This window comes from Camelus bactrianus, chromosome 15, assembly GCF_048773025.1.
Source record: "Camelus bactrianus isolate YW-2024 breed Bactrian camel chromosome 15, ASM4877302v1, whole genome shotgun sequence".
NCBI lineage: Eukaryota > Metazoa > Chordata > Mammalia > Artiodactyla > Camelidae > Camelus > Camelus bactrianus.
This window is the reverse complement of record NC_133553.1, coordinates 43,163,755-43,188,703: the sequence shown is the minus strand read 5'-3', so window position 1 is coordinate 43,188,703 and position 24,949 is coordinate 43,163,755. Positions and strand designations below refer to the sequence as shown.

The window sequence follows — 24,949 nt, the reverse complement described above, 5'->3', positions numbered from 1 at the left end:
GACTAGGCCTGCAGCCAACAGGTCAGAAAGCAACATAAGGCACTGGCACTGAACAAAAGCACCTGCATTCAAACTCTTCAACAGGTAGATCAAACGTGAGTTAGTGAAGGTTCAGGGGCGGAAGGGGGCGGGGAGGGCGGCTGTCCTCCATTTTCTATTTGCTGCAAGAAGAAAAGCTTTCAAAAATTATTAAAGACGTCACCATTCATGACGTCTAGTCTAACCCTAAGTATATGTGAGGGAACTAAGGTCTAGGGTCTCAGTCACAGAGAAAAAATTATTACTGGATGAAGAATGTTTCATTTTTTTCATAATTTCCTTTGGCAAATGAAAATTTGAGTTTCACCCCAACCTACATTCATAATTTTAGTCATTGTAGGATTCTGATTCTTTAAACTTCTGTGATTCGGGTCATTTCATCCCCAACTAGGTCTCAGGCTTATAATTCTTACCCTCTTCCCACTAAACAACTCTGCTTCCCTTTCCTAACTGCAGTGACTAATGAAGCTTCTGTTGCTTAGAATGAATCTATTATTTTATAAATGCAATGGTTAACAAATACAAAAGAAAGCTCTTGCCTCAGGGCTCAGGTACTTCCAGGTTTCTCTGCTCAGGAAATTCTGCTCTCCAGATCCCCACATTGTTCACTCACTTCCTTCAGGTGGCTCAAATGTCACTTTATGAGAAATGTCTTCCCTAACCCCTCTATATAAAATAGCCATTCTCTCTCCTCATTCTTTCCCAACGTATATTATGTCCTGACATATTAAGTACTTATTATCTTTTTCTTTTAGGGAGAACATAAGTTCCACAGAGTTCAGACAATGTAATCACTGTATCTCCAAGTGCCTGAGACAGATCCTAACAAAATACACTCAATAAATATTTGTTAAATGAATAAACGTTTAAAATGTGTATCTGACAAAGAATAAAGAAACATCAGAACTGTAATAGCTGTGAAAATGACACGATTACTCAGAGGTCTTTGTTTTCCTTTCTCCAATTTTGTAAATGAGTTTATATTGTGTATTTTTAGATTATATGAATAACTGGCTAAAACAAATTACCGAAGGATTTTTGATAGTATTTCAAAATGACTTTTAAAGTATTTTTCATCTGAAGCCATTTTAGACAGGTAGCTAGGTAGCTAATAAGAAATTGTCAATTCTCAATTTTGAAAGATATTATACTAACTGTTCTTCCATCTAAATACACCTGTAGTTAAGCTATCATTGCACTGGTTTGGTGGATAAGCAAGAATGAATTTAATCACAGAGCAGTGAGGCAGCTTTATAAAAGGAAGTAAGAGTGTGATTTGGTGATTGATGAGTTCTCTTTTCCTCAATTAAGCAAATTTTTCTCATTCAGGTTCTCAACAAGACCAAACAATGAATTATGTGCTAATTCTAAATAGCAAGAGTTTAAGATACTACAAGCAAAAAGAGACATTATTTAAGCCTGAAAAAAAGTTAATATCTAATAATTTGAGGACCTTTGAGTTCTCCTCTAGAAATGAGGACATGTGACACTTATTTTCCATATTTTAAAAATGTAATATACTCGGTAACTATTGTAAGAATGAGCTTACAGTCTGTACTCATTTTGTTTATTACAAAATTTGTCAGTTATCTATATCCCCCCAAAGGTAATTTATTATAAAAGGTGATTACAGTTCCCCAGCTTAGCTCAAAGAACTTTATCAATAGCTTCTCAAATGAATAGCACTGTACTAGAACCTAAATGCTACATCTAACAATAAATAATTCTACAGAAAAAATTATTCACAGTTTAACTTTGACAGGCCAAGTCTTATTTCTCTTGCAATGGGAGAGAATTCAACAGAACAGAAGAGGAATGAAAAGGGGCTTAAGCTTCAGGGACTTGAGGGTATGAGGGCAGATACAGATCTAAGTCAGTAAGAGCCTCTTTTTAGTGGAGTAACCTGTCCCTCCTCTCACACCGAGGCTCTGAGACTGCCCTGTGTACATCCCATTTCAACCATGGTTTCTTTCCTTCCTACTGTCTAAGTGCTGACCAGATGTGCAGCTTTACTGCTCTTCTGAGCCTGACGGACAAAGGCCTTTCAGGTAGTTTTCTCTGATACCACTCACCTATATGTATCAAACGTAAACAGGCTTGTTCTCAAAACAAAGCAGATGGCTTAGAGCAAGTCACACTTGTCACTGTCAAAAAAGAGCTAAAGAAATTAAAAAATCTAATTTTTAAGACTGTCCAAAAATGACAGAGTTTTTGGATCAATAAATACCTGAAGTGTAAGAAAATGTGCTGTGAATATGCTATGCAAAATGAGTATCAAACTTAAAATATATCTACAACTTATACCAAGTAAAGATCATCTATTTGATGGTCATCTTTTCATCTTAACTCTACACATTTGAGTGCAAGGTTTTACTGTCGCACTCACATACAGTAATAAAATTTATTTGTACTGTGTGCCAGGTATTAGTTTAAATGTTTTATTACCTTTAATTTTTATAATAACCCTTTGAGTGCTTATTATTATCTCAATTATAGATGAGAAAACAAAGACTTAAGAAGGTGAATTAACCTGCTTGAGGTCACAAAGTAAATGGTGAAACCAGTCTCTGGACTCCAAAATACGTGTTTAAACATCTACATGTAGAGGTTGCTACACATCTCTGCAAGTAAATTAAGTCTTATACACTTAAGTATAACTGTCCAAAATCAAACTCTATTCTTTCCATACATCTACTCCTCCTCAAATGTTCCTTACTTTTAGTTGATGCCTCTTACCAAGTCTCAGGCTGGCTTTCACAGATTCCTTCTGTTCCTTACCTCTCATACCCTACCTGTAATCTCCTAAACCATCTAGAATCCATCTACTTCTTTCCATAGGCTCTGCTCCAATTTCAGTCAGGCCTGAATTACATAACAGGACAAGGCACAAGAGATCTCCTTCAAGGTACAGTCTAATGATATACATAGCTGATTAAAATGGCAAAGGAACAGACTCATATTCCAAAATTAAGGCTTAATGCAAGCAACATTTGACACTGCTAAATTCCAACATCTGGGACAAACTTTTTCAGTTAAAAATTCTTGTAACAGAATTTAACTTATTTTTTCTATATCCTTTTCCAGTTTTTCATTCCATCCTTCTTCCCCGCTTTAGTGACTTCTCTAGCAAAACTCTTCCTTTTTAAATATTTACTTACCTGCTTACTTCAGTGGTTTTGAAAACTGTCACCAACACAAACCACTCACTTATTATATACTAATCACAAGTTCCCTTTTCCTTCCAAAGAACATATCACAGCATGACAAAGAGGGAGGTAGCCCTTTCTTATTCACTCTATAAGGATTTTTATAAAATTTGAGCTGTCTAGCAAAACACGTAATAATAGCAGCACCTTTCTATAGTTACAGTGTTTTCTATTTTTAAAGTTCTTTCACGCACGTTATTTTATCCTTCAGCAGTCTTGTGAAGTAAACTTTATAGTTATTATTCTCAGATTCGAAAACTGCCCAGAGACACTGCCATTTTGCCTGGGTCACAGCGTGTTCTTCAAAAGAGCCAAACACTAAACATAGAGACTCCACACTCACTGCTCTTTCCACTATACATCACTACCTCTATTTAAAAAAAAAAGCTTTAATACATATAATAAGAATTGTCTTTGTAAATAAAATTTCATTTTTTTCTTAAGGTATTTCAACCATTACTTAATCTATATTTAATTATAAAGGAGGGACAAAGTAAGACCTAACTAAAGGAGAACAGCAGCAAAAACCAACTTTATTTAGAATTTCTATGAAAAAACAAATGATCCAAAGAAGATTGCAAATATTTTTCTTATTAGAATCAAAAACTACAGAAATCAAATTGAATCTCTAACAAAAATTTTAACCACACTGTATATGGTTAATATAATAAATAGCCCAGAAAATAAAGATAACTAGGACATATAGAAATGAGCTGTAAAAAGCATGCACAGAAACACATGCTTTCATTTAGAAGAGCATGCTTCAATTAAACTTGCAGGCAATCGAAGGAGAATGTAAAACTGATGTATAAATCTTACCTACTTTGCAATTAAATGAAATACACATTTACAGAAAGTCTGATCTTTTTTGGGTCAGAACAAGCCAACAACAGCAAGTAGCCAGAAATTACAATTAATATAAAAGAAAAATTTAAGAGGAAATGGGTTTGCTAGACTCATATTTTTTAAGTCTTAGCTTCAAGAAATGAGTGATTATTTGCAATGAAGTTGGCAAGACAGGAAACTGAGTTAAAATTTACCAATCTTTTAAATGGCTTTTCTAAGTACAACTTCTATTTTCATAAAAAAAAAAGGGGGGGGGGGAGAATTCCCCTTAGTATTTTATCTCTTTGTAATGATATAATTATTTCTACTGTTAACCTTGACTCTTCAGAGATCATGGAAATAAGATGAATTTTTAGAAAAGTGGTTAGATTCACTAGTTCAAATTACTGTATTTCTTTTAGTAAGAGGAAAGCCAGGTAGTATAAATAATGAAAAGCCAAATAAGAGATCCAGGAAGAAATTAACTTAGAAGGCGACCAACTGCGTAGCTTATTCTTACCTTGGCTGTTTTTTTCACGGGTTGACATTTTTGCTGGTTGAGACAAAAATGACATGTCTTACAATAAAAACTGGGTATTTTCTTTAATGACTATAATAATGCACTTCTTTTTGATTACTGTGAGCTAATAAATAAATAAATGAATTTTCACTGAATGAAAATAAGTCAATATTCTTATCAACAGCAAAAATTTAACTGATGTGGAAAAGCAGATAAGTATTTTTTAAAAAGGATTTTTAATTTACCTTGGTTGATGATGACATCTTTATGCCTATAAAAGGAATTCAAAGATATTTATTTTATAATTTTATTTGGCTGACCATTATAATTACCAGAAGAACTCCACTAAATCAATCAATCTGATTACCGACCCCCCCAAAAAAAAGAAAAAAGAAGAAAAAAGATATAAATCATAATATAGATTTTTTAAAATGATCAAACCAGGTATATAATTGTACATGCAAACATGACATCACAGAATTAATAACTTTCATATGAAATTGAGACGTATAATACTTACTTGTCTGTATTTTTTATAACTTTTGATATTAATTTTGATGTTGAAACTGCCCTCAATAGTTTATTACGGCTATCATCTGAATTTTCCCATGAATTATGTGACTTTTCAGCTGTTGGTGGTCGTTTAATGCTGAAAGAAATATATTAATTTCTTAGAGAAAAATTCTATGAGTAGCAATGACATGTAATTGATAGTTTAAATAGAACATAAAAGCAGTAATTAACATTTTCTTACAGCTAATCCAGAAAAGAGAAGAAAGGATTAGTTGAGAGGTTCTGTCCCTGGATGAGTGAAGGAGTTAAACAAGGCAATTACCAAGTCTGTTTAAAAATTTTCACTATTATTCAGAAGATTCACTAGAAAAAATATTTTGTACCTGATTAAAAAAAAAACCCAGATTTGCTTAAATATGAGTAATTAATAGCTCTCATAATTTGTAAAATTTGTGTGAATTTGGGAAAAAACTGTACTCTTTCAAAGTCATTACAAGACTATTTTCATTTTTTATGTCCTCATGTAATTAAATAATATGTGGTTCAAATGACAATTTCTAAATAAATGGTGGGACTAAAAGTAAGAATCTTGCTTCTATCATTTAGAAGCAATTTTACACATGATTAGAAATAAACAGGATTTTTTTTTTTAAATTTATTTATTTATTTAGGCAGGGGGAGGTAATTAGTTTCATTTGTTTTTAGAGGAGGGACTGGGGATTGAACCCAGGACCCCGTGCATGATAATCATGCACTTTACTGCTTGAGCTACAACCTACCCCCAGAAATAAACAGGATTTAACAAAAGAAAGCTCTATTATCAATATTGATTCCTTATATTTATAACTTAAAATTTTTTATTAATAAACAATTTTTTTGGCTGCACTGCTAACTATCCTACAACTCATCCAGTCTTCAATATTTCTTGTAATAGTACATCCAAAGAGCAATTTAGAATGGCAAGCACATTTCCAGGAGACCTTAAGAAGCTGAAAAAAAGATCCGGACAAAGATGCCAAGGCAACTCAGAACCTTAAAGAGACTGATTATTAAAAAAGCCACCTTTAACCACACACAATCCAAAGTTACATAATATTAATAAGCTATATTCAAGAAAACCTCCACATGAGACCAGGCAGAAGAATTACAAACCGTTTAGATAGCATAAGAATCTGCATGAGACACACAAAGCATTTTAAAAATGTTAAACATGCATCTATCAAGTGAAGGGTGCTTTGTTTTTCCAAATTTCCATTAGAGATTTGAGGCAAAATACTAAATGAATCAAATAAAAATACATTGTAACTCTTTTAGGGACGATTGTCACTTATTTTTATTAAAATTCTAGCCAGTTCTGGGAATGGTTTAATATTTTCCTAAGATTTCCAAGCAGAAGTGTGATGATAAAATATACCTATACCTAACCATAAAGCTTGAGGCAACATCTGTAATGCAGGCAAATTTCATTAAGTTGGTCTAAATATTTGATTACAACGCAGCTGTGGTGTTGAACTCCCAGCATGCAGGTTTAGATCCCCAATTTAGGCTCACACACATTGTTAGAATGTTTCTCCCTTCTCCCCCTCTCATAACTTTAAAATATTAATTATTATAGACACAGAGAGAAGCCCTCAAGCAAGCCTGTAGCATAGAAAAGATTAGGTGAAGTGGATTCAATTCTCTACTCAAGCAAGAACTTATCCTCCCAAAACCCAAAACTGAAACTGAGATGCAGTCACAATGAAGAGCCATGTGTTGAGAAGGGCCCTTGCAAAACTGAAGGTTGTAATGATGCCAAAATATGGTGAGGATAATTACATATGGCAGTTTTCTATCCATGGCTATAAATTTATGCATAGTTATATGTACATGTTAAAATATACTATTACTATAAAATATTATTTTGAATAGGTTACTTTTGCCTTCCTTTCATCAGACTGCTTATAACTTTATTTTTCTATCCATTTTTAACTGAGAAATTTTGACAAATTTTCCTTCTCCAATTTGGTAAAATACAAATTACAGCAACAGAGAAAGGGGAGGGGAACCACCAGGCTTTTTCTCTTGAAATCCATGGATAGTTAACTTTTTCTCAAGTCACAGAATTCAGGTATCATTACAACCATTCCCTAGCTCTGTACTCGGGGTCAGTTAAAACCTTTTGGTGGGAGTAGAATTCTTGCTTTCTTGAGTTTGTCTGTGTATTTGGAGAGGCTGTGAAGAGGGCTGGGGAGAAGGTGATGCTCGAATTTGTGGACTTTGATCATTAGAGTGAGATTCCTCTTTTTTTTCTCTCTGTCCTTGTGGTTTTTCTTTCTTTTTTTCTGTACCACTGTAAAATAAAGTATAACATGGAACAACACATATTTAAACAAATAAAAAATATATATATATCAAACGATGGGAAAAGTTACTATAAATCAAAATCCTAAGCCATACAGCTAATACAATTTATAATGCTTTCATTCAATAACGAAAATATTTCTTTAAAAATTCTGGAAGCTATTAAAATCTTCAGTAAATTTACTATATTTCTAAGGCAATATATCCTATGAAGATCGCCCCTTTAGAGCAAAATGACCTCTAATGCATTTTGTCATCTTGGCAGATTTTGGGAGACAACAGAAGCTTTCTTAACTGACTTCAGTGTTTCCAAATCAGAGCATGAGTGACACTTTCCATCACCTCCGTAAAGCACACTGACGCCCAAGGCACACTAAATGCTCATGCTTCGTAGGTTATTCTCTAATTCCTGTTTCTTCAGTGTACTTCTGTTCCCATCAGTTCAGTTTTAAACTTACCAAGAGTCAACTGTGTTCCCCCCACCCCGAACTGTTTGTTAGTTGTACTTGTTATTTTAATTATGTAAATTAATAAAATACAAAGAAAACTAGTAAGATATACATAGGAAAGAGAACTGTAATTTCCATGTAAACTAAGTTAAATGCTCTATAAAGACTCCATGAAAACGAGTTACTAAAAAAACTGCTGTTAAGTTAAAAAACTGCTGTCAAATTTTGTGTAAGTGAAACAATTATAAAACATTGAGGAAAAAATCATAGAAAAAGAGATGGGCTCTAATTCATATTGCTTTGCAAGAGTTTTAATTTTCTTACTGTTTTAAAAAATGAAACTAAAAATTACCAAAAAAAAAGATTTATGGGTGTATTTTATGCAAAACAGTCAACAAGGAAGCTAATCAGAGATGCATGTTTAGAAATAAAGGTGGGGGGGAGGCTCAGCCTTTCATTAAAAAATTCACAAATTAGAATATATGTGAGTATATTTTAAGTTAAAATACTTAAGGTACTTATATATAAATTTATGACTCCATACTTTGGCTCCTGATTAATGAAGCATGTGCCATTCCTGATCACACTGGATAAGAGTCCTTACACTGTACACTTTTGACAATAGCACAAAGCAGATGCAATCGATAATTCCAGGACTAAAAAGGTATAAAACTATCAATTACCTGCACTTCTTAATCAAAGGACATTTTGTAATTTGACTCTAAGGTGCATAATCTACAAAGAAGGTATGTTTAAGAACATTTTAAACAAACATACATAGTACATACAATTTAATCATTTACAATAGTTAATAATGTTAAAATATAATTTTGACAGTGACATTTCTTAATCTGATTCATTTCTGATACCATCTGACTTCAGACTGGTCTTTATTGTCTTGTTCACGTTCAATTTTTTTATCTGCTGAGAAATACAATTCTACCTCAAAAATATCAGATTAACTGAAATTTAAAACTGAATTAGGAATTCTTTCTTTCTTGTCAGGCTGCAAACTATCCTAAATGCATATCATTAGGCCTCTATTCTTAAGTGGGCCTAGAAGAATCTAAAAGAGATTTTTCTTTTGGGATATTCAAAAGCAAATTACAAAGCCCCTGTATCATAAAGTAACAAACTCATCTGGTTTTAGATTGCTTAATCACTACTGGACATAATACTGATCACTGCACATAACTATAGCTACATAAGAAAATGGGCTGAATGCAAATTATTACTGGACACAACAAGGAAGTTTATTAAAAACTGTATTAAAAATTTCCACTACACATTTGTCTTCTCATAATTTGTCTTTTTCTCCTGAAATTGGAGCACAGGTAATACATTTTGACATACTTCAGAGGAGACAGTCTAGATTCTGTAATGACAATGACTTCAATGACTGAATTCTAGAAGGGACTTTTAAAAGGCCTAAAGATCATGTTATTTCTTCACCATTCCTGTAGTCAAATGTCTGGTTAATATCTGTAAACACACACTGATGAATAATTTAGTCACTGGCATTGGTTTATTGAGGCAACCACTTTCTATCAGCACATTTTAAATATTATTCTAGTACTTAAAGTCTTCTTTGTTCTTTGAAGAAAACAGTTGTAAGATTATGTAGTTGATCTCTTATGGTTTCTCCAAACCCTATATGGAACAGTTTGCTAGGAATTACATGACGGCAGAAAAATCTTGTATGCAATTTTACTGAAACAGATTAAATTAATTAATTGATGAAAAGAACATACAGAATTTAAATGTGTAATCCACTGAAAGTTTTATATTACAGTATTTCCACTGCCCTCCTGCCCACCATCCTCTTACAGACACACAACATAGCACAGTACTGTAATATTTTAAATTAAGCCTCAATTTTATAGTCATGGTTAAAGAATAAACGTTATAATAGTGTTTAATCTCCCACTAATATAGATTTATATCAAGGATTCTATTTCTCCTTTAAAAATGCTGTTATCAAATGTATCACTTATTATGGAAAATTCACTTATGTAATTCCATTAAATATTGTGATGCTTATATCATCAACAAATGATTAAAAAGACATAATTAAAAAGAAACAAAACAAAACCAGGAAATAAAACTGCCTGCTTTCTTTAGTAAGAACAAAAAGCTTCCTCACACAACTCCACAGGTGTGATGAATATAAACTTGGCAAGTACAGGCTGGATATCTCTACATTCAGAGGCAAAGAATTCAAAGGACATGCTCACTTGAATTCCATACAGCTCTATTTCATATTCTTTTCAAAAGTAGACTGAATTATCACATTAAAAAAATTCTGCAATGTTAGCTTTTTTAATAAATGGTACCTTTTAGCAGCGGATGAAAGAGTTTCTTTTCTTGCAATTGAGACAGAGCTGGTGTGACTTGGTTTTCTGCTTGCACCACTCCCATTCGTTATACAGGACATGGAAATAGCTTCTCGAAGGCCTGGCTGGCCTAGAGATGGTTAAGAAAAAACTTTTTACATTATATTTCAAATATTTCTCAAAGATTGGAGCTTAAAAATTTAAGTCTATTTGTGTTTAAAACTAGTAAGCAGGGGGGATGGTATAGCTCAAGTGGTAGAGCACATGCTTAGCATGCATGAGGTCCTGGGTTAAATCCCCAGTACTCTGTCTAAACACAAATAAATGAATAAACCTAATAACCTTCCCCTCCCACAAAAAAAAACTAGTAAGCAGACTGTTCCCCCTGTATGCAGCATACAATATTATTGTCTGAAGATTTAATCTCATCAAAATAGACCTATAGAAAAGCCATGCTAAGTTGCTAAATTGCAGCTAGACTCATTCTCTAGCTAAATGGTTTGCTCTTCATATACAGTAGCTTTAAAGTACATGATTCAAAGTTGTGCTTCAAGAAAACCACAAATCCTCACATGTCAATTTTCAGAAATAGCTCAGGTTCTGTTGAAATTAAAAATTCTAGAAATCATAAAAGCTGAATCTTAGAATGTTGTTCCCTATAAATAAAGCATAAGTATATACAGTAACCTCTGTTATCTTAATGTATACAGTAGGAGGCCTGAAATAAATGTGTGACAGGTATGCTGGTATGGTCAGGAAGACTCAGATCACAAGATCAAACAGCCATATCTACTAAGGGGCAAGTTTATTTAAAAATTTGGGAATAGAGAATAGTTTTTAATTTTTGGACTCAAGTCTTCTCACATACACACAAGAAAATCTAACTTTTATATTTGGCCAATCTCATGTTTCTTTTGTTCTCTTCATAAAAGCACAGAAAGCAAAAACTTTTATGTATAGAGCCTAAATAGCTGGCACCCTAGAATGTTACAAACATGATGGTAGAACACTACATTTTTTTTGACAGCAATAGCTCTTGGGGCCACTTGTGCCATAAAGTGTTTCCTTAATACAGAGATTCCTAGACCCTGCCTCAGACAGAACGAATCAGAAGAGAGGAAGGAAGAGACCTACTATATTTATTTTTCAAACTTCCTAGAAAATTTTTCACATATAATATAGTACAATAACCCCCACATTATGCTAATGTCACTGGTCATCAGATCTAATAGTACTCTACCAAACAGGTGACTTCTTGTTATACTGACAACTTTTTCTTTTTATTGTGGTAAAATACTCATAATTAGTGGCTGGGTGAAGAGGGGAGGAACAAATGGATAGAGTTTCAGTTTGGGAATACGAAAGAGTTCTAGAAACGGATGGTAGTGATGGTTGCATAACAATGTGAATGTATTTAACGCCACTGAACTGTACACCTAAAAATGGTTAAAGTAGTAAATTTTACATTATGTATATTTTACCACTATAAAATATGTCAAAAAAAGAAATCAACACATCACCAACGTTATCTAAGTCCTCTGTTGCTTCTATAATTCTTTAAAAAAATTTTTCCCCAGTTTTGCTGAGATAAAACACACAGTAAGTTGCACATAAAGTGTACAATTTACTTTTTCTGACATACATATATGACATACATGTGTATTCTGACAAACTTACATGACATACATGTAAGTTTTGACACATATATAATTAGTGTGAAACAATCACCACAATCAAGATAGTAAATATGGCCATCATTCTCTAAAGTTTCCTTGTGTCCCTCATAATCCATCTCTCCCTCTTTCACTTTCCGGGCAATCACTCATCTACTTCCTAGCACTATAGATTAGTTTGCACATTCTAGAATTTTATAAAAGTGGAATTATTTTTTGCTTGCCTTTCAAAATTCAGCATAATTATTTTGAGATTCATCTGAGTTGGTAAGTGTATCAACAGATTATTCTTTTTTGTAACCCAATACTATTCCATTATATGGATATACCACAATGTTTTAATTCATTTATTTATTTACCTGTTGACATCTAGGTTGTTTCCAGTTTTCTGTTATAAATAAAACTATGATGAACCTAAGTATACAAGTCTTTGAGTGAACATATGCTTTCATTTTTCAAAGGTAAATACCTAGATTGGGTGGTAGGTAAATACTTAACTTTTTCAGAAACTGCTAAGTTGTTTTCCAAAGTGGTTATACCATTTAAATTCCTAACACTTATACAGAGTTTGCGTGGCTCCACATCCCTGCAAATACTTGGAATGACCAAACTTTTAAATTTTAGCCATCCTGGTGAGCACATAGTGGTATCTCCTTGTGGTTTTAATTTGCATTACCTTAATTCTAAATGTGTTAAATATCTTTTCATGTACTTACTTGACATCCATATATATCTTTTTTGGTGAAGTATCTATTCAAATCTTTTGCCTATTTTTAAAATAGTCTGTCTGCTTAATAACTGAGTTGTAAGTGTATTTTATATATTCTAGTTAAAGTCCTTTGACATTTGTATTTTGTATTTTCTTCTATTGTATTTGTACTTTCTTTTAGAAGTTTTCTGGTTTAAGCCCTTACACTGAAGTCTATGATCCACTTTGACTTAAACCACTTACTATTATCTGTAACTGTATCTGCAAACCTTACTTGTTTTGTGATTCTTGTATGTATCCCTATGCTTAGCACATAGAAAGCACTTAATTTCTAAATGACTAAATGAATGCATCTTCATTACTGTTGCCTCAAATTCCTCTTCTGGATTATGTTCAGTTTATCTCTATTCTCTCTTCTTGCAGTATTACCTTGCTTTTAAAGCATTCTGTACACTGTGCCAGAATACCTTTCTAAAACATGCTGTATGTCTTTGAGTTTAATACGCCATCAATTGTAATATACACCATTATCTTGAACAGCACTAGAAAGAAGTGTTGCCTATGAGAACTGTTAAGACACAATCAATTGTAAAATGCAATGCAATTCCAGAGATGTTAAAATGCAAGAAACACAGGCATCTTAGAATTAATGGGTTAATGTAAATCTACCTGTCACTCTCCAATTTTAAATCCTTTAATGGCTCTACAGTGCCTTCAGGATAAAAACTAAATTCCTTAGCAAGGCGTAAGAAAACCTTTCACTATGGGCCCTATCTACCAGTTGAGGCTCATTTCTTGACACTCCCAACCTCACATCTCACACTTCAATTTATTATAAACTCTTAAACTAAGTAATTTTTAACTCCTCTGCGCCTTGCACCTATATGATCCTTCTCTCTGGCAAATGCTAATAACCTCTGCCTGCCTAAATTAACATATTCATCATCCACCTACCCATCAAATATTTACTCAGGGTCTGTTATGATCCTAGCCTGTGTTTACAAGAGAGTACAAGGCAGCTACTAGCACCAAGGAATTAAAATCTTGCAAGAGAATCACACTAGAAATGAAAACATGTGGCTAAGTACAGTAACAGTGATTATGAACAGAGTATAATAAAAGTACAAAGACACATAATTCTGTAAGGATGATTAGAGACACAGTTCAAGAAAGGCTTCCTAGAAAAAATACAGAACAAAGTCTTAAAGGATGAGTAAGAGACAGCCAGGTAAAAGGGAGGTGATAAGATACTGGGATCTTATTCTAGTATGTGTGAAAAAAAAAAAAAAGGTAACAGCAAGGTGGTGTGCTTAAGTGTGTATGGCATGAGGACGGGATAGACAAAAAGATCTTTCTGTGGTGAGAATGCAGAACAAGAAAGAGCAGAGTTCAGATGGTAGAGGAAAGTCCAGATGGGAGAGGTACGCAAGAGTTAGATCATGGAGATCTTATCTATAGGGAACAGGACCACATTTGCATTTGGAGAAAACCTTCTAGTGGCTATGTGAAGAGCAGGTTTCAGGGCAGTGGTCTAAGCAGAGTTATGATGGGGACCTGAAACAAGAGCTAAGTCACATAAATGAAAAGAGGAGCAGGTTTAAGAAATATTTAGGTCTTAAAAGATGATTATTTCAGTTTGGGGACATTTTGCATTAATGAATTCTGAAAGACATACAAGCAGAACAATCTAGTAAGAAGACAGATAATTCTTATGTGCTGAAGTCTAGAATATAGATTAACAATTTGGGGATTGGCACCAATAAGTGGATGTTAAGACCATGAAGATAGATGAATGCTGATGTCACCTCCTGCAAGGAAACTTCAATTCCAGTCTGAGTTAAGTGCACCCACTACACCCTAAATTTACCTTTTTAATACCAATTATCATATGGTTGTAATTATTGAGTTATCTATCTTTTCACTTTACCTGAAGCCCTGCAGAGGCAAAGTCAGTGTCTTTTATTTCTTTTACCTCCAGTACCTAAAACAGTGCCTAGTACATTGAAAAGATGAAGGAAAGAGACAACTGTCAATATAGTAAGTAGTGTGGAGTAATATGAATTACCAAGCACTTGCTAAGTGCTAAACATTGTTGTCCTAAGTACTTTATAATTATTATGTCCTCCAATCTTCACTATAATCCTAAAAGGGATTTACCATTATCCCAGTTTTGCTGACGAAAAAACTAAAGCTTAGAGAGATTATTAATGTGCTCAAGGTTATATTGTAGCAGGCAGTGAAATCAGGATTTGAGTCCAGGCAGAAGGAATGGTAAGTAAATGGAAGGAAATAATTCTGCCTTGTGGGGAATGACACTTTGAGCTATGCCAGGATAGCAGGTGGGAAATCATCAGATAGAGGAGGGGAAAAGGAAATTCTAAGCAGAGAATAGTACTAATTATGACAGTCCCTAGATCCTTATATAAAGAGCAAGAAAAGACCAAAAGAAGATTTTCATGGTCACTTTCAATCCTACCATTTAATTTGAGGTAACTCTCAGTACTGGGAACCCTTAGTATTTGAATAAAAGAGTGACTGACCTCCCAAAGTAGAAGCAATGAGTTAAGTAAAGCAGACAAACAAAAAGGAACTGTTTGTTTTTCAGTTGAAAAGTCTAAAGTATATTCTTGAAATTTAGAATATTAGGAACCTAAGTGGAAGAAAGGAGCACAAAAATGATTATTGCAGTTACACAAATTTATATCTAGAATGTATCATTAGCACTCTCTTTCTCCACACACACACACACCCACACACACACACACACACACACACACGTATGTATGTTTGCATATATACATACCCCTCCCCCAGGGCTTAGGCCTTACAAAGTCTGAGCCCTCTCAAAATTAGCCTGCAAGACTGGAAGCAATAGTGACCTCTAGTAACCAAAGGTACAAAAAAAGTTCTATTTCTGAGCAGCAACTCAGCTGAAATAGAAGAGATTTAGGCTAGAAGTCTATAAACCAGGAAGGTACTAATTTAGATTTAATCACAGTGGAAACCATCATAATACCAGGATTGAAATGCCAATGATAATTTTTATACTTTATCTTACTTTATCATGACATGAGAATACTAATCATTATGGTTTATATTCCTTGATGATAGACTCAAGCAGATGACCTTTCTGATACCTTCGCCTGACAGTTCCTAAATACTAATGAATTTCATTGTAGTTTACACTCACACAGTAAAGTTACTACTAGGAACTGTTGTACATCCAACATCTCAAAATCTGAAATCCATCTCGTTACCCTCATCTGTAATATCCTCTTATTCCTGAATCTATCCCAATCCCTTTGTCCAAAAAGCAACTTTTAAAATAACTTCCTGTTTCTGTAACTACCTTCTTGCCACATTTAACAAATTATTTATTGAGTCATCCCAATATGTTAGTAAAAAACTGTCCCTGCCTTCAAAAGGTTTATAACCCAGCAAGAGCAATAAATATACTAAAAGAGACATATAATAAAATTGTAAAACAACTCCAAGAAGAGACAAAAAACAGATCATTTTCAGGAATTAATTTGAGGTCTTATAGGATGGGAAGATTTCTGACCAAGAGAAGGATAAAGATGGTCCATAAAGGAAGAACTTTAGTTAATACTCAAAATCTTTTATTTATCTCAGATTCCTTATCATATGCCCACAGCCCTAGCTGCATACCTCTTCCACTCTCCTCACATTTTCAAGCTCCCTGCCACCTTTTTCAATCTGTCAATTACTGTGGTTCATTCTTTGAGAAGATTGAGGACTATACATAACATCATCAAATTTTATCTTTTCCATTTGGAATTTTATCTGTACATTTCTCCTTTCCTCTTGTCTCACAGGAAGGTGTACTTCTGTCCTCTTAACTCTTGGCCACTGATTTTTTTTTAAGTATATTTTGAGTAGAAATGACCAAAGACCATTTGATTTCCATAGAGAAATGGAGCTCTGTAAATGGTAATTGCTGCCTGATCTGAGGCAATATCCACTCATACACTTTCATATAAAAAGAGCAGCTTAGAAGTCTTTGATCTGTAGTTAAAATAATAGGACACTCTCCCATCCCCTACCACAATTATGAATCATTTTAGCCCAAGGACTCCACCAAGGAAGTTCACACCTTCTAACATGATTAATGTAATTTACTTATAAACAACATTTACAGCAAAACCATGACAATCCTTGTCTTCTCACAAATGTTATTTGGAGTAAGAGCCAAATGATACAGATCCGTGCCTGTACACTATCTCAGATTCTACATAATTAGGAATGTTTCTTTTGGAGAACTGACATCCTCTAAATTTCAAGTTTGTCTCTGGGTTCTCTCATTTCTCAAGTGGCAGTTACAATGTTTGATACTCTTGGTTTACCAGCAGTTTCCTGGTTTAAAATGACTATTTCCCACCTTCAGATAATCTGACTCCTTTGCTTTTATACCATTGTGTACTAACAGACTGTCTTCACATATTGCCACTGGGCTGTATTCTCAAATTACATTCATTTGGTCACCCCAAGAGGTCTTAATGGGTTTCCCAGGCACCAGCTGTGACATAATTTGTCTTTCTGGCAGTTAAAACTGCCAAAGTGTTCCCTAGGCCTTCCCTTTTGCTCCAGAGTACAGGTAATTTTTTTTTCTTTTGGCAGGGATTCAGCTGCAACTGGTGCATATATTATGAACATATGCCGTCAAAAGGAAAGAATTCTCCAACAGAAGAGAAGGTATATGAGAAATTTAAATGACTGGCCACCTTAAAAACTATTGGGAAAACTTTCTACCTCAGTTAACTATCTGGCATAATATATTCAAGAAAAAAAAATGGGGCTTAGCTTTTAATACTACTGGCACACTGGCAAGGATAAACTAAAAGAAGAGAATTAAAAATACTGAAATGACTAGTTAGGTGTGTTTCTGATTTTGGCATCTACTGAATGGCAATACTACTATGAAGTGATATAGAACATCATTAAACCATTAGCAGACACATTTAGTTTTAGCCACACCTGAAGCCAAGTCATGTTTCCATATCACCACCTTCTAGCAAAACTATATAATAGTTGTATTCACTCAACAAGGAAGTTGACCTATACCTTTAACTATAGCTTCAATAGAAGGGTTCTACCTATTTATCCAAAGTAGTTTAGTCTCACCTCTAAAGAAAAATCCTCTAGAAATTGTAAATACCTTAAGAAGATGGAAGTGATTATTGTCCTGTCAGCAATTTATGCGAAAGTGAATACTACAAATTCTGATTTCACAGGGGACTAAGAAAAATTCACATATAAAATGTTCCCACAGTATCAGAAATGACTCGACCTTTTTTAAAAAACTGAGGTGTAACTGACATATAACATTACATTAATTTCAGGTTCTTCACTTTTTAATTGAAGGAAAAAACACAAAATCCCTATAAAATAATTTCATTGGTTAGAAAATACTTTGCTTAAAATGTTTATTCCAAAATATTTACACCATTAATACATTAATCCTATTTAATTTCAAAATTGACAGTTGATCTTTTTAAGGTTATATACAAATGACAATAGTGAAGAATCACTTAATATTAGTATTTCTCTTCCAATTACTTTCTATAGTATACTATATATAAATTCCAAGATAAAGCTGCTTAGAATTGCCAAAAATAAAATTAATAAAACTTGAGTTATGCAGCTCTCTAGATCAATACTAGAAAACATAATTGGTCAAATTTTTTCACTAACAGTTAATAGAGTAATTCTTAATGAATTATGCTCATCTCTCTCTCTCTTTCTTTTTGCTAAATTTATTTTTAATGGAGGTACTGGGGGATTGAATCCAGGACCCTGTGCATGCTAGACATGTACTCTACCACTGAGCTATATCCTCCCCCTCTGCTCATCTCTTAAATATTATCTCCCTAAATTATTATATAACCAATCCTCCCCTCATCAATCCATTTTACAGCCAGCAATTCAAAGCCTATGTCTAAAGTAATACAGTAACTTTAAAGAATAATCACTGGTGTACCCCATTCTAACATGTAATCACATTACAATACTATAAGAATAGCAGTCAAAGTAAATTTATGAAGTAGGATTAATGGAAAGGAACTCAGTATCTAATTAATAACATTATTAATAAGATTTAAGAGTTGGTAGTACTATGTGGAAAGAAAAAGTTCTGATGTAGCAGCTGCAGGTGGCTCCAGAACTAGATAAATCTCCACTAAAGAGCCTGTAACAAAACTGTTTCGAAACTTATTTTAGAGACACAGGAATTATGAATGACAACTAGAAAAGGACAACCTACAAAAAGTATGTTCCTGGGGGATAGGAACCATAGCTATTTGTATTTCATGGCACCAAAACAGGCAGGGCAGGTGCTAAGTAACTGAGGTATCATACAAAATATCGTCTATATGCTGAATTTAAAGAAAAGTCTATTTCTTTACTGAAATACCTTACTGAAATAATGAAAACCATTGTTTAATTTTTTCTCAACACAAGATTACAATGTACTATTGTTTTAGCATAATACAAATCTAAAAATATTTAGGCTAACATAAATTATTTAAAATAAACTTTTTAAAATGACACCAAATAGCAAGTCACTTTCTCTTACAGGATTTAAAATACTTACACAGAGTCAGAAGCTGAGGGTATATATGTCAATTATAGAAAACTTGTCCTCTCTCTATGCAGTTTTACCTTCCCTGAAAAGCCCATATACATTAACTGATCTGCCCATCTTCTATTCTAATAACTCTAGAATTCTCTTATAAAAATCCATTTGTAACAAAATAAATTCTTTCCTGGCTTGATCTGGGCAGTCCTCAAAGTTGGTTCTCAAAAAAATTAAAAACTCACATTATAACATTATTAACCCAAGTGGTTTCAACGAAGTCTTTTGCCAAACTCTTAGGTCCTATCCCATGCTATTGATACACTTATCTTACTAACCACTAACGGAAAAGATCAATCCTGCACTATTAACACAAAGGTCCAGACTGTTTGATGGTGGGAGGTTTAAGAATGGGATTCACAAAACCAGGCAGGATCAACCCCTCTCCCTCAAAATTTCCCACTTCAATATCGTCAGGGTCACTGAGCATTTCTTTCACGTGTGTGATCTTCCATTCTCTACTCTCTAACCACTCCAAACATTTACTCCTTTTTTTTTTTTTTATCACCTAGGAACTGTCTTACTTTTTTAAAGGGCATCATTATCTCCTGAGGAGAAAGTGATAAGGAGTGACACTTTCAGCCCTGACAACTGTGAGTATCAACCTCCACTTTGTTTTGTCTCTTTCCATTCTATCTCAGAAGTAGTCTTCTTTCCACCTAAGACTAACAGTAATTTTTTTTTTTACTAAGACCCTTCCTCAAAGTGTCAGAAAACTTGCGTCAGTTACCACTACCTTTCCCCCACCAATATCATCTTCCTCTCTGTTGCCTTTTTGTCTTCAACATATTTTTGTGCTCAAGTCTACAGCATCTTCAAAAATAAAAATTAAAACCGGCCTTCAATTTAGTACCCTCTTCTAGCTACTACTCTCTTCTCCTCTCAGGTAAATTTTTTAAAAAGAGTGGCTATAGTTGCTGCTCTTGATTCCACAAGTCTCCACTGCTGCGTCTCAAAATACTGCAATTAGATTTGTAATCCTATCACTACACTAAAATTGCTTTTGGAGAGCTTTCTAATATTCTCATAAATGTCAAATCCAATGGTCACCTCTCAGTCTTTGTTTTACTTGACCTCTCTGTAGCAGCTGGCAACATGAATCACTTTCTTTGCTTTGCTGAAATACTGGAGCTCCCAACAGAACTATCCTGAGCCGCCTTCTCATTTTACATCCTCTTTCTATGGCTTCAACTATCCATAAGCTGAACATTCCCAAATTTTATTGCTAGTCAAGACTAACATGAAGACTAGACCTATAATTCAGCTATCAATATGTATCTATCTATACACCATATATATATATATATATATATATGCCTTAAACTCAATATTCAGAAACTGAATACATAATCTTTGTTTCAAATCTGTTCCTCATACCCTGGTTAACTATCCGATCTTTAGCTAAAACCTAGGAGTTAACGTAAGACTCCTCCCTAAGTTAATCATTTGCATCGACATGTAACAGTAGGGAGGTAAGCCAGTGAATCTTCTCCTTGTCCCATTTCCAAATGGGGATAATCATGCCTGTGCCCTTTTATTCTACCAAGAAATCAGTAAGATATATGAAATGATACATTCAATTATTTGATTAATGTGAAAGAATTTTAAATTCCTTCTAGGTGGTTGGAGGAAGAGAAAGGCCAAACTACATCTGCTCCAAACTCAAGAGTAACAGGGTCCTGTTAACCATTTATTTCAATCTATGAAAATACCCAAAGTCTGGAAGTTAAAATTTCCATTTAACTGGTGCTGGTAATAAGTTTCAGAGTTTAATTTCTACAGGATTCTGCTGACTAAGACCACAGAAGGCGTAGAATGAAGCTATATGAACTATAATGGTTCAAATCATATCTGTAATGATAAGAGGATTCATTCAGAAAGTGTAAGTGTTTACCTGCTATGTTCAAAATACAATGCTAAATCAACGGGAGACACAAAAAGATGATTCAAGTTTCTGCCCTTGGTAAACTGTTATCTAGTTGCAAGCTACTAAATTCACACAAATACTATGACATAAAAGCCTGTAAGTACAATCAATGGCGTTACATAAAAATTCCCAATTTAAAATAATAAATAATAAACTTTCAGAATTTCTTGAGAATAAAGAAAAAGGAAATGGAAAACAAACTACAATCACAAGTAATCCAAAAGAGAAACTATAATTTTATGTTCCCAATCTTAATGTCACTGACAAAATACACAAGTTTAATATATTATTTCAAAGAAAATGCTGCAAAAAACAAAACTCTTCCTCCTTTACAATACATTACCTTTACTAGGGACTGATTTTTTCACTGAGGCTACATGATCTTCAGAGATTGCAAGACGCCTCAAAACATCAGCCAAAGCTGCCTTCAGCACAGTGATTTCATCTTCTTGTTGTTGAACTCGTAACTCAAGAGCTGAGAGGCGATCTTGAACATCAGAAGTACTTGCAGCAGAAATACTATCATCTATAAAATAAAGAAAATATGAACTATTTAAAAAGTAAACTGCTTACGAGAAAATCTAACATAAAACTGTACCAGAGAAGTCTTTTAAAAGATGAGAAAAATTGAAAAAAAAAATCATTTTTACACAGATTGACTTCTGTAAAGACTTTCCTAGGTATCGGAACTAATTTAAAATAGTATAAGTTAAAATATCTGACATGTAATTAAAATTATGAAAATTTTCCTGTGGTCAAATTTCCCATATATTATACCATTACTTTAATTGTTTTTTCACCAAAATGTTCCCTAAACGTATCACTTTGAAGACTACTGGAAACTTGCAAGAGAGCAAACTATTCAAAGCATCCTTCTTACTTATAATATCATTATAATATTTGCTTATGAAAATAAAGGAGTACAAATCACTTCAGTTTTTCTCTATGTGTCAGACTGTGAACCCTTTACCTACAGCATCAATGACCAGAAAGCATTCTTTACTTCCATCTTTAATAAATTATATTCCAAATCCTCCACAAAATAACCACTATATAATTAGCAAAAGACTTTTCACTGCTCCTTCTCTCCCCTCAGTGTCCCACCTCTCTTATCAAAAAGAAGGGCTTTGTTTCTATAAAGCACATAGCTAATATTTGCCTTAGGTATGTAACAAGAACAACAACAACAAAAAATAGTTTTCCTAACACAGCAATTACAAACTTCTTCCAATTGCTACTGGCTAATTCACTCACTGTAAGCATGTAAATTCAGGGGGGAATTTAGATTCTTATATAAGAATGATTTGACTTGAATGATATAAACTGGGTCAGTCATTCACTCAATAAGGCATTATGCTGTTTTTCTCATACTGAGATAATGTGCCAGACATCTTAAGCAGACAATTTAACTGAAAGTTTGAGTTTAAAAAACACAAACCCCTCAGCATTTAAAAATCTACCAGCATTTATTATTACTATTACTATTTATCAAAGCTATCACTATTTATTATGGAGTAGTAAACATATTCGTATGTAAGATCTTACATGCCTACAGACATTTCAGGCATGAATATGTACTCTATTCTGCCTTTAGAGATATTTCAATGTCAATCTTTGAGAAGTACTAGGATGGAATGAAAAGCTAGGTTTTAACTTCAATTTAGACTTCAAATTCTAGTTCCATATTAATTAGTTATGCAACCTTAGGCAACTTATTTTACCTCTTTGAACCTCAATTTCTTCATCTTTAAATATGACTGTTATGAGGAAGGCACCCTGCACATGTTTAACATCCAATAAATATTTAACATACAACAGAAAAGTACAAAAGGTATAATTTGAAAGCTCTGGGCACATTTATTACATAAAAGGCAGATTTGTCAAAATCTGAGATACTTAAGAAGAGGACTGGTAAAACACTTCAGCTTCTCACTTCAGAAATTTCTATTTGAGGTCTTTCTCATTTCCACAGCAGTTTAGCTGAATGCTAGCTGATCCACACTCTGTGTGTTACACTATGGTTACTATATTTTTGTCTGCCCAGAATGCTTTCCTATTTTCCTTTTTCTAGTAGGAAGAACAGCAGCTCTTTTGTGGAACTCCACCAGTTTTTGAGGTCCTATTAGGGCTGTCAATCTATGATGCCTCATTCTCCTCTCTACCACTCTGCACTGTTATTAATAGGTTGAAGCATGTGAAATGGCCTTTTTAGTTGGTAAAGATATGACTGACTTTTGGTCATTTCATATGGTTCAATCTAATACTACCACAGAAGTGGTTGTGAGATATGAGTAGGCCAAATGCAGTCCTCCCAAATTTCCCAGAGGTATAGCCCATCCTTCATGGCTTGTCAGTTATAAGGACATACAGACCTAAGGTTGTCAGTGATAAAGTCTTGACTGCCCTGAGTTCCAGTTCTATTCTCTGAGGTCCTGAGCCTTTAGTTCTGAGAGCTATTCTAATATTCCTCTTAGGTCATTATGTAATCTTAAAAAACTCCCTTTTTACAAGCCATCACTTGTAAGCTAAAGCTCCTGATTAAGTCATTAAATTACATGGATATGCCTTTCTAAACTGTTCTTAATTTATGAAAGATGAGTTATATACCTTAATTATAGTCACAGGTAAAATATTTATGTGATTTTTATAAACATATAATCTTCTTAATTTGGGGGTGAGGGGCAGGCAGCAGAGCCTAGTGGAAAGACTATCAGCCTGTAATGCCAAAGGGATATTCTTGGGTTTTAGTACCAACATATTCTTTTGCTTTTCATAAGTCACTTAACTTTTATAGACTTTGATTTTTTTTTTAAATGACTAAGGTTTTTATTTTGTGAAACTTGGATAGTCACATGAAGGGTGGTTTAGCTTGTAAAAATCCTACCACGACCTGCCAGATACTGTGATAAGACACAAAGACAATTTTTCAAAGGGCCTAACAAGCAAGAAGTTAACTATTAACAATGTCCTGCATTTATATAGTACCTTTCATACTTATTACCTCACCCCCCTCCTTGCTCTATCTATATTTTATATTTGGGGAAATAGCTCGAGAAGTTAAATAGCTTGCCCAAGGTCACCAAACTAGTCTTGATATCTGAGACGCAAACAGAGGACTCCTGACTCACAGTTTACATGCCCTTTACTCTATTTCACACTGCATCTTAACAATAACCACAGGAGGACTGAATAAATATGTTCTTTTATAAAGCCAGATGGGGTATAAATTGTTAAGTGATAAGAATCAGATTTCTGTTTTTAAAAGGTTACTTTGGCTGCTGTGTTAGAATGGACTCGAACAAGGTAAAAGAAAGTGCAAGGAGATGAGGCAAAGACTAATGCAGTAACCTGTGTGAGAGGTGATGGTGGCCTAGGTCAAGGGTAAGGTGTTTGTGTGTCTCAATCTGTCCAGGACAAACATGTCTGCTATCTCAGTAAAAATCATATCATAATGCTCCTTCTCTCATTCAAGTTTCCCAGTGTGGATGACCAAGTACAGGGTCACACAAACTAAGGCAGCAGCAGCACCAGAGATGCAAAGCCTCACGGTAGTTGATCTCCACAGTTCCTTACAGCTATGAAATTTTGTAACATCTTCCTAATATCTAGTCCCTTCATCTCTTCAGGGACATCAATCTTTCTGGGAATCCAATAAAAGCTGTGGTAGGCTGTGCATCAGCTCCACATTGTTACACTGCCTAAATAAATCTGTTTGCTACTTACCAGCTCTGTGACTGGTTTCCTCATGTAATTTCTTCAT

At 33.9% G+C, this 24,949-nt stretch overlaps 1 protein-coding gene across 3 annotated transcripts in view; it reads right to left on the bottom strand.

Annotated features, from left to right (window-relative positions):
• EML4 (EMAP like 4) overlaps nt 1-24,949 on the bottom strand; it is a 125,358-nt gene that overhangs the window by 49,221 nt on the left and 51,188 nt on the right. For 2 of the 3 annotated variants that reach the window (XM_010967700.3, XM_045504853.2), the window contains exons 2-7: nt 21,533-21,715; nt 10,229-10,358; nt 7,262-7,435; nt 5,111-5,239; nt 4,836-4,861; nt 4,591-4,623 (exon numbers count right to left, since the gene is read on the bottom strand). In XM_010967700.3, the coding sequence (XP_010966002.1) occupies nt 4,591-4,623; nt 4,836-4,861; nt 5,111-5,239; nt 7,262-7,435; nt 10,229-10,358; nt 21,533-21,715 (675 nt within the window). The remainder of the gene's footprint in view (nt 1-4,590; nt 4,624-4,835; nt 4,862-5,110; nt 5,240-7,261; nt 7,436-10,228; nt 10,359-21,532; nt 21,716-24,949) is intronic. The other variant, XM_010967704.3, reaches the window with a different exon arrangement.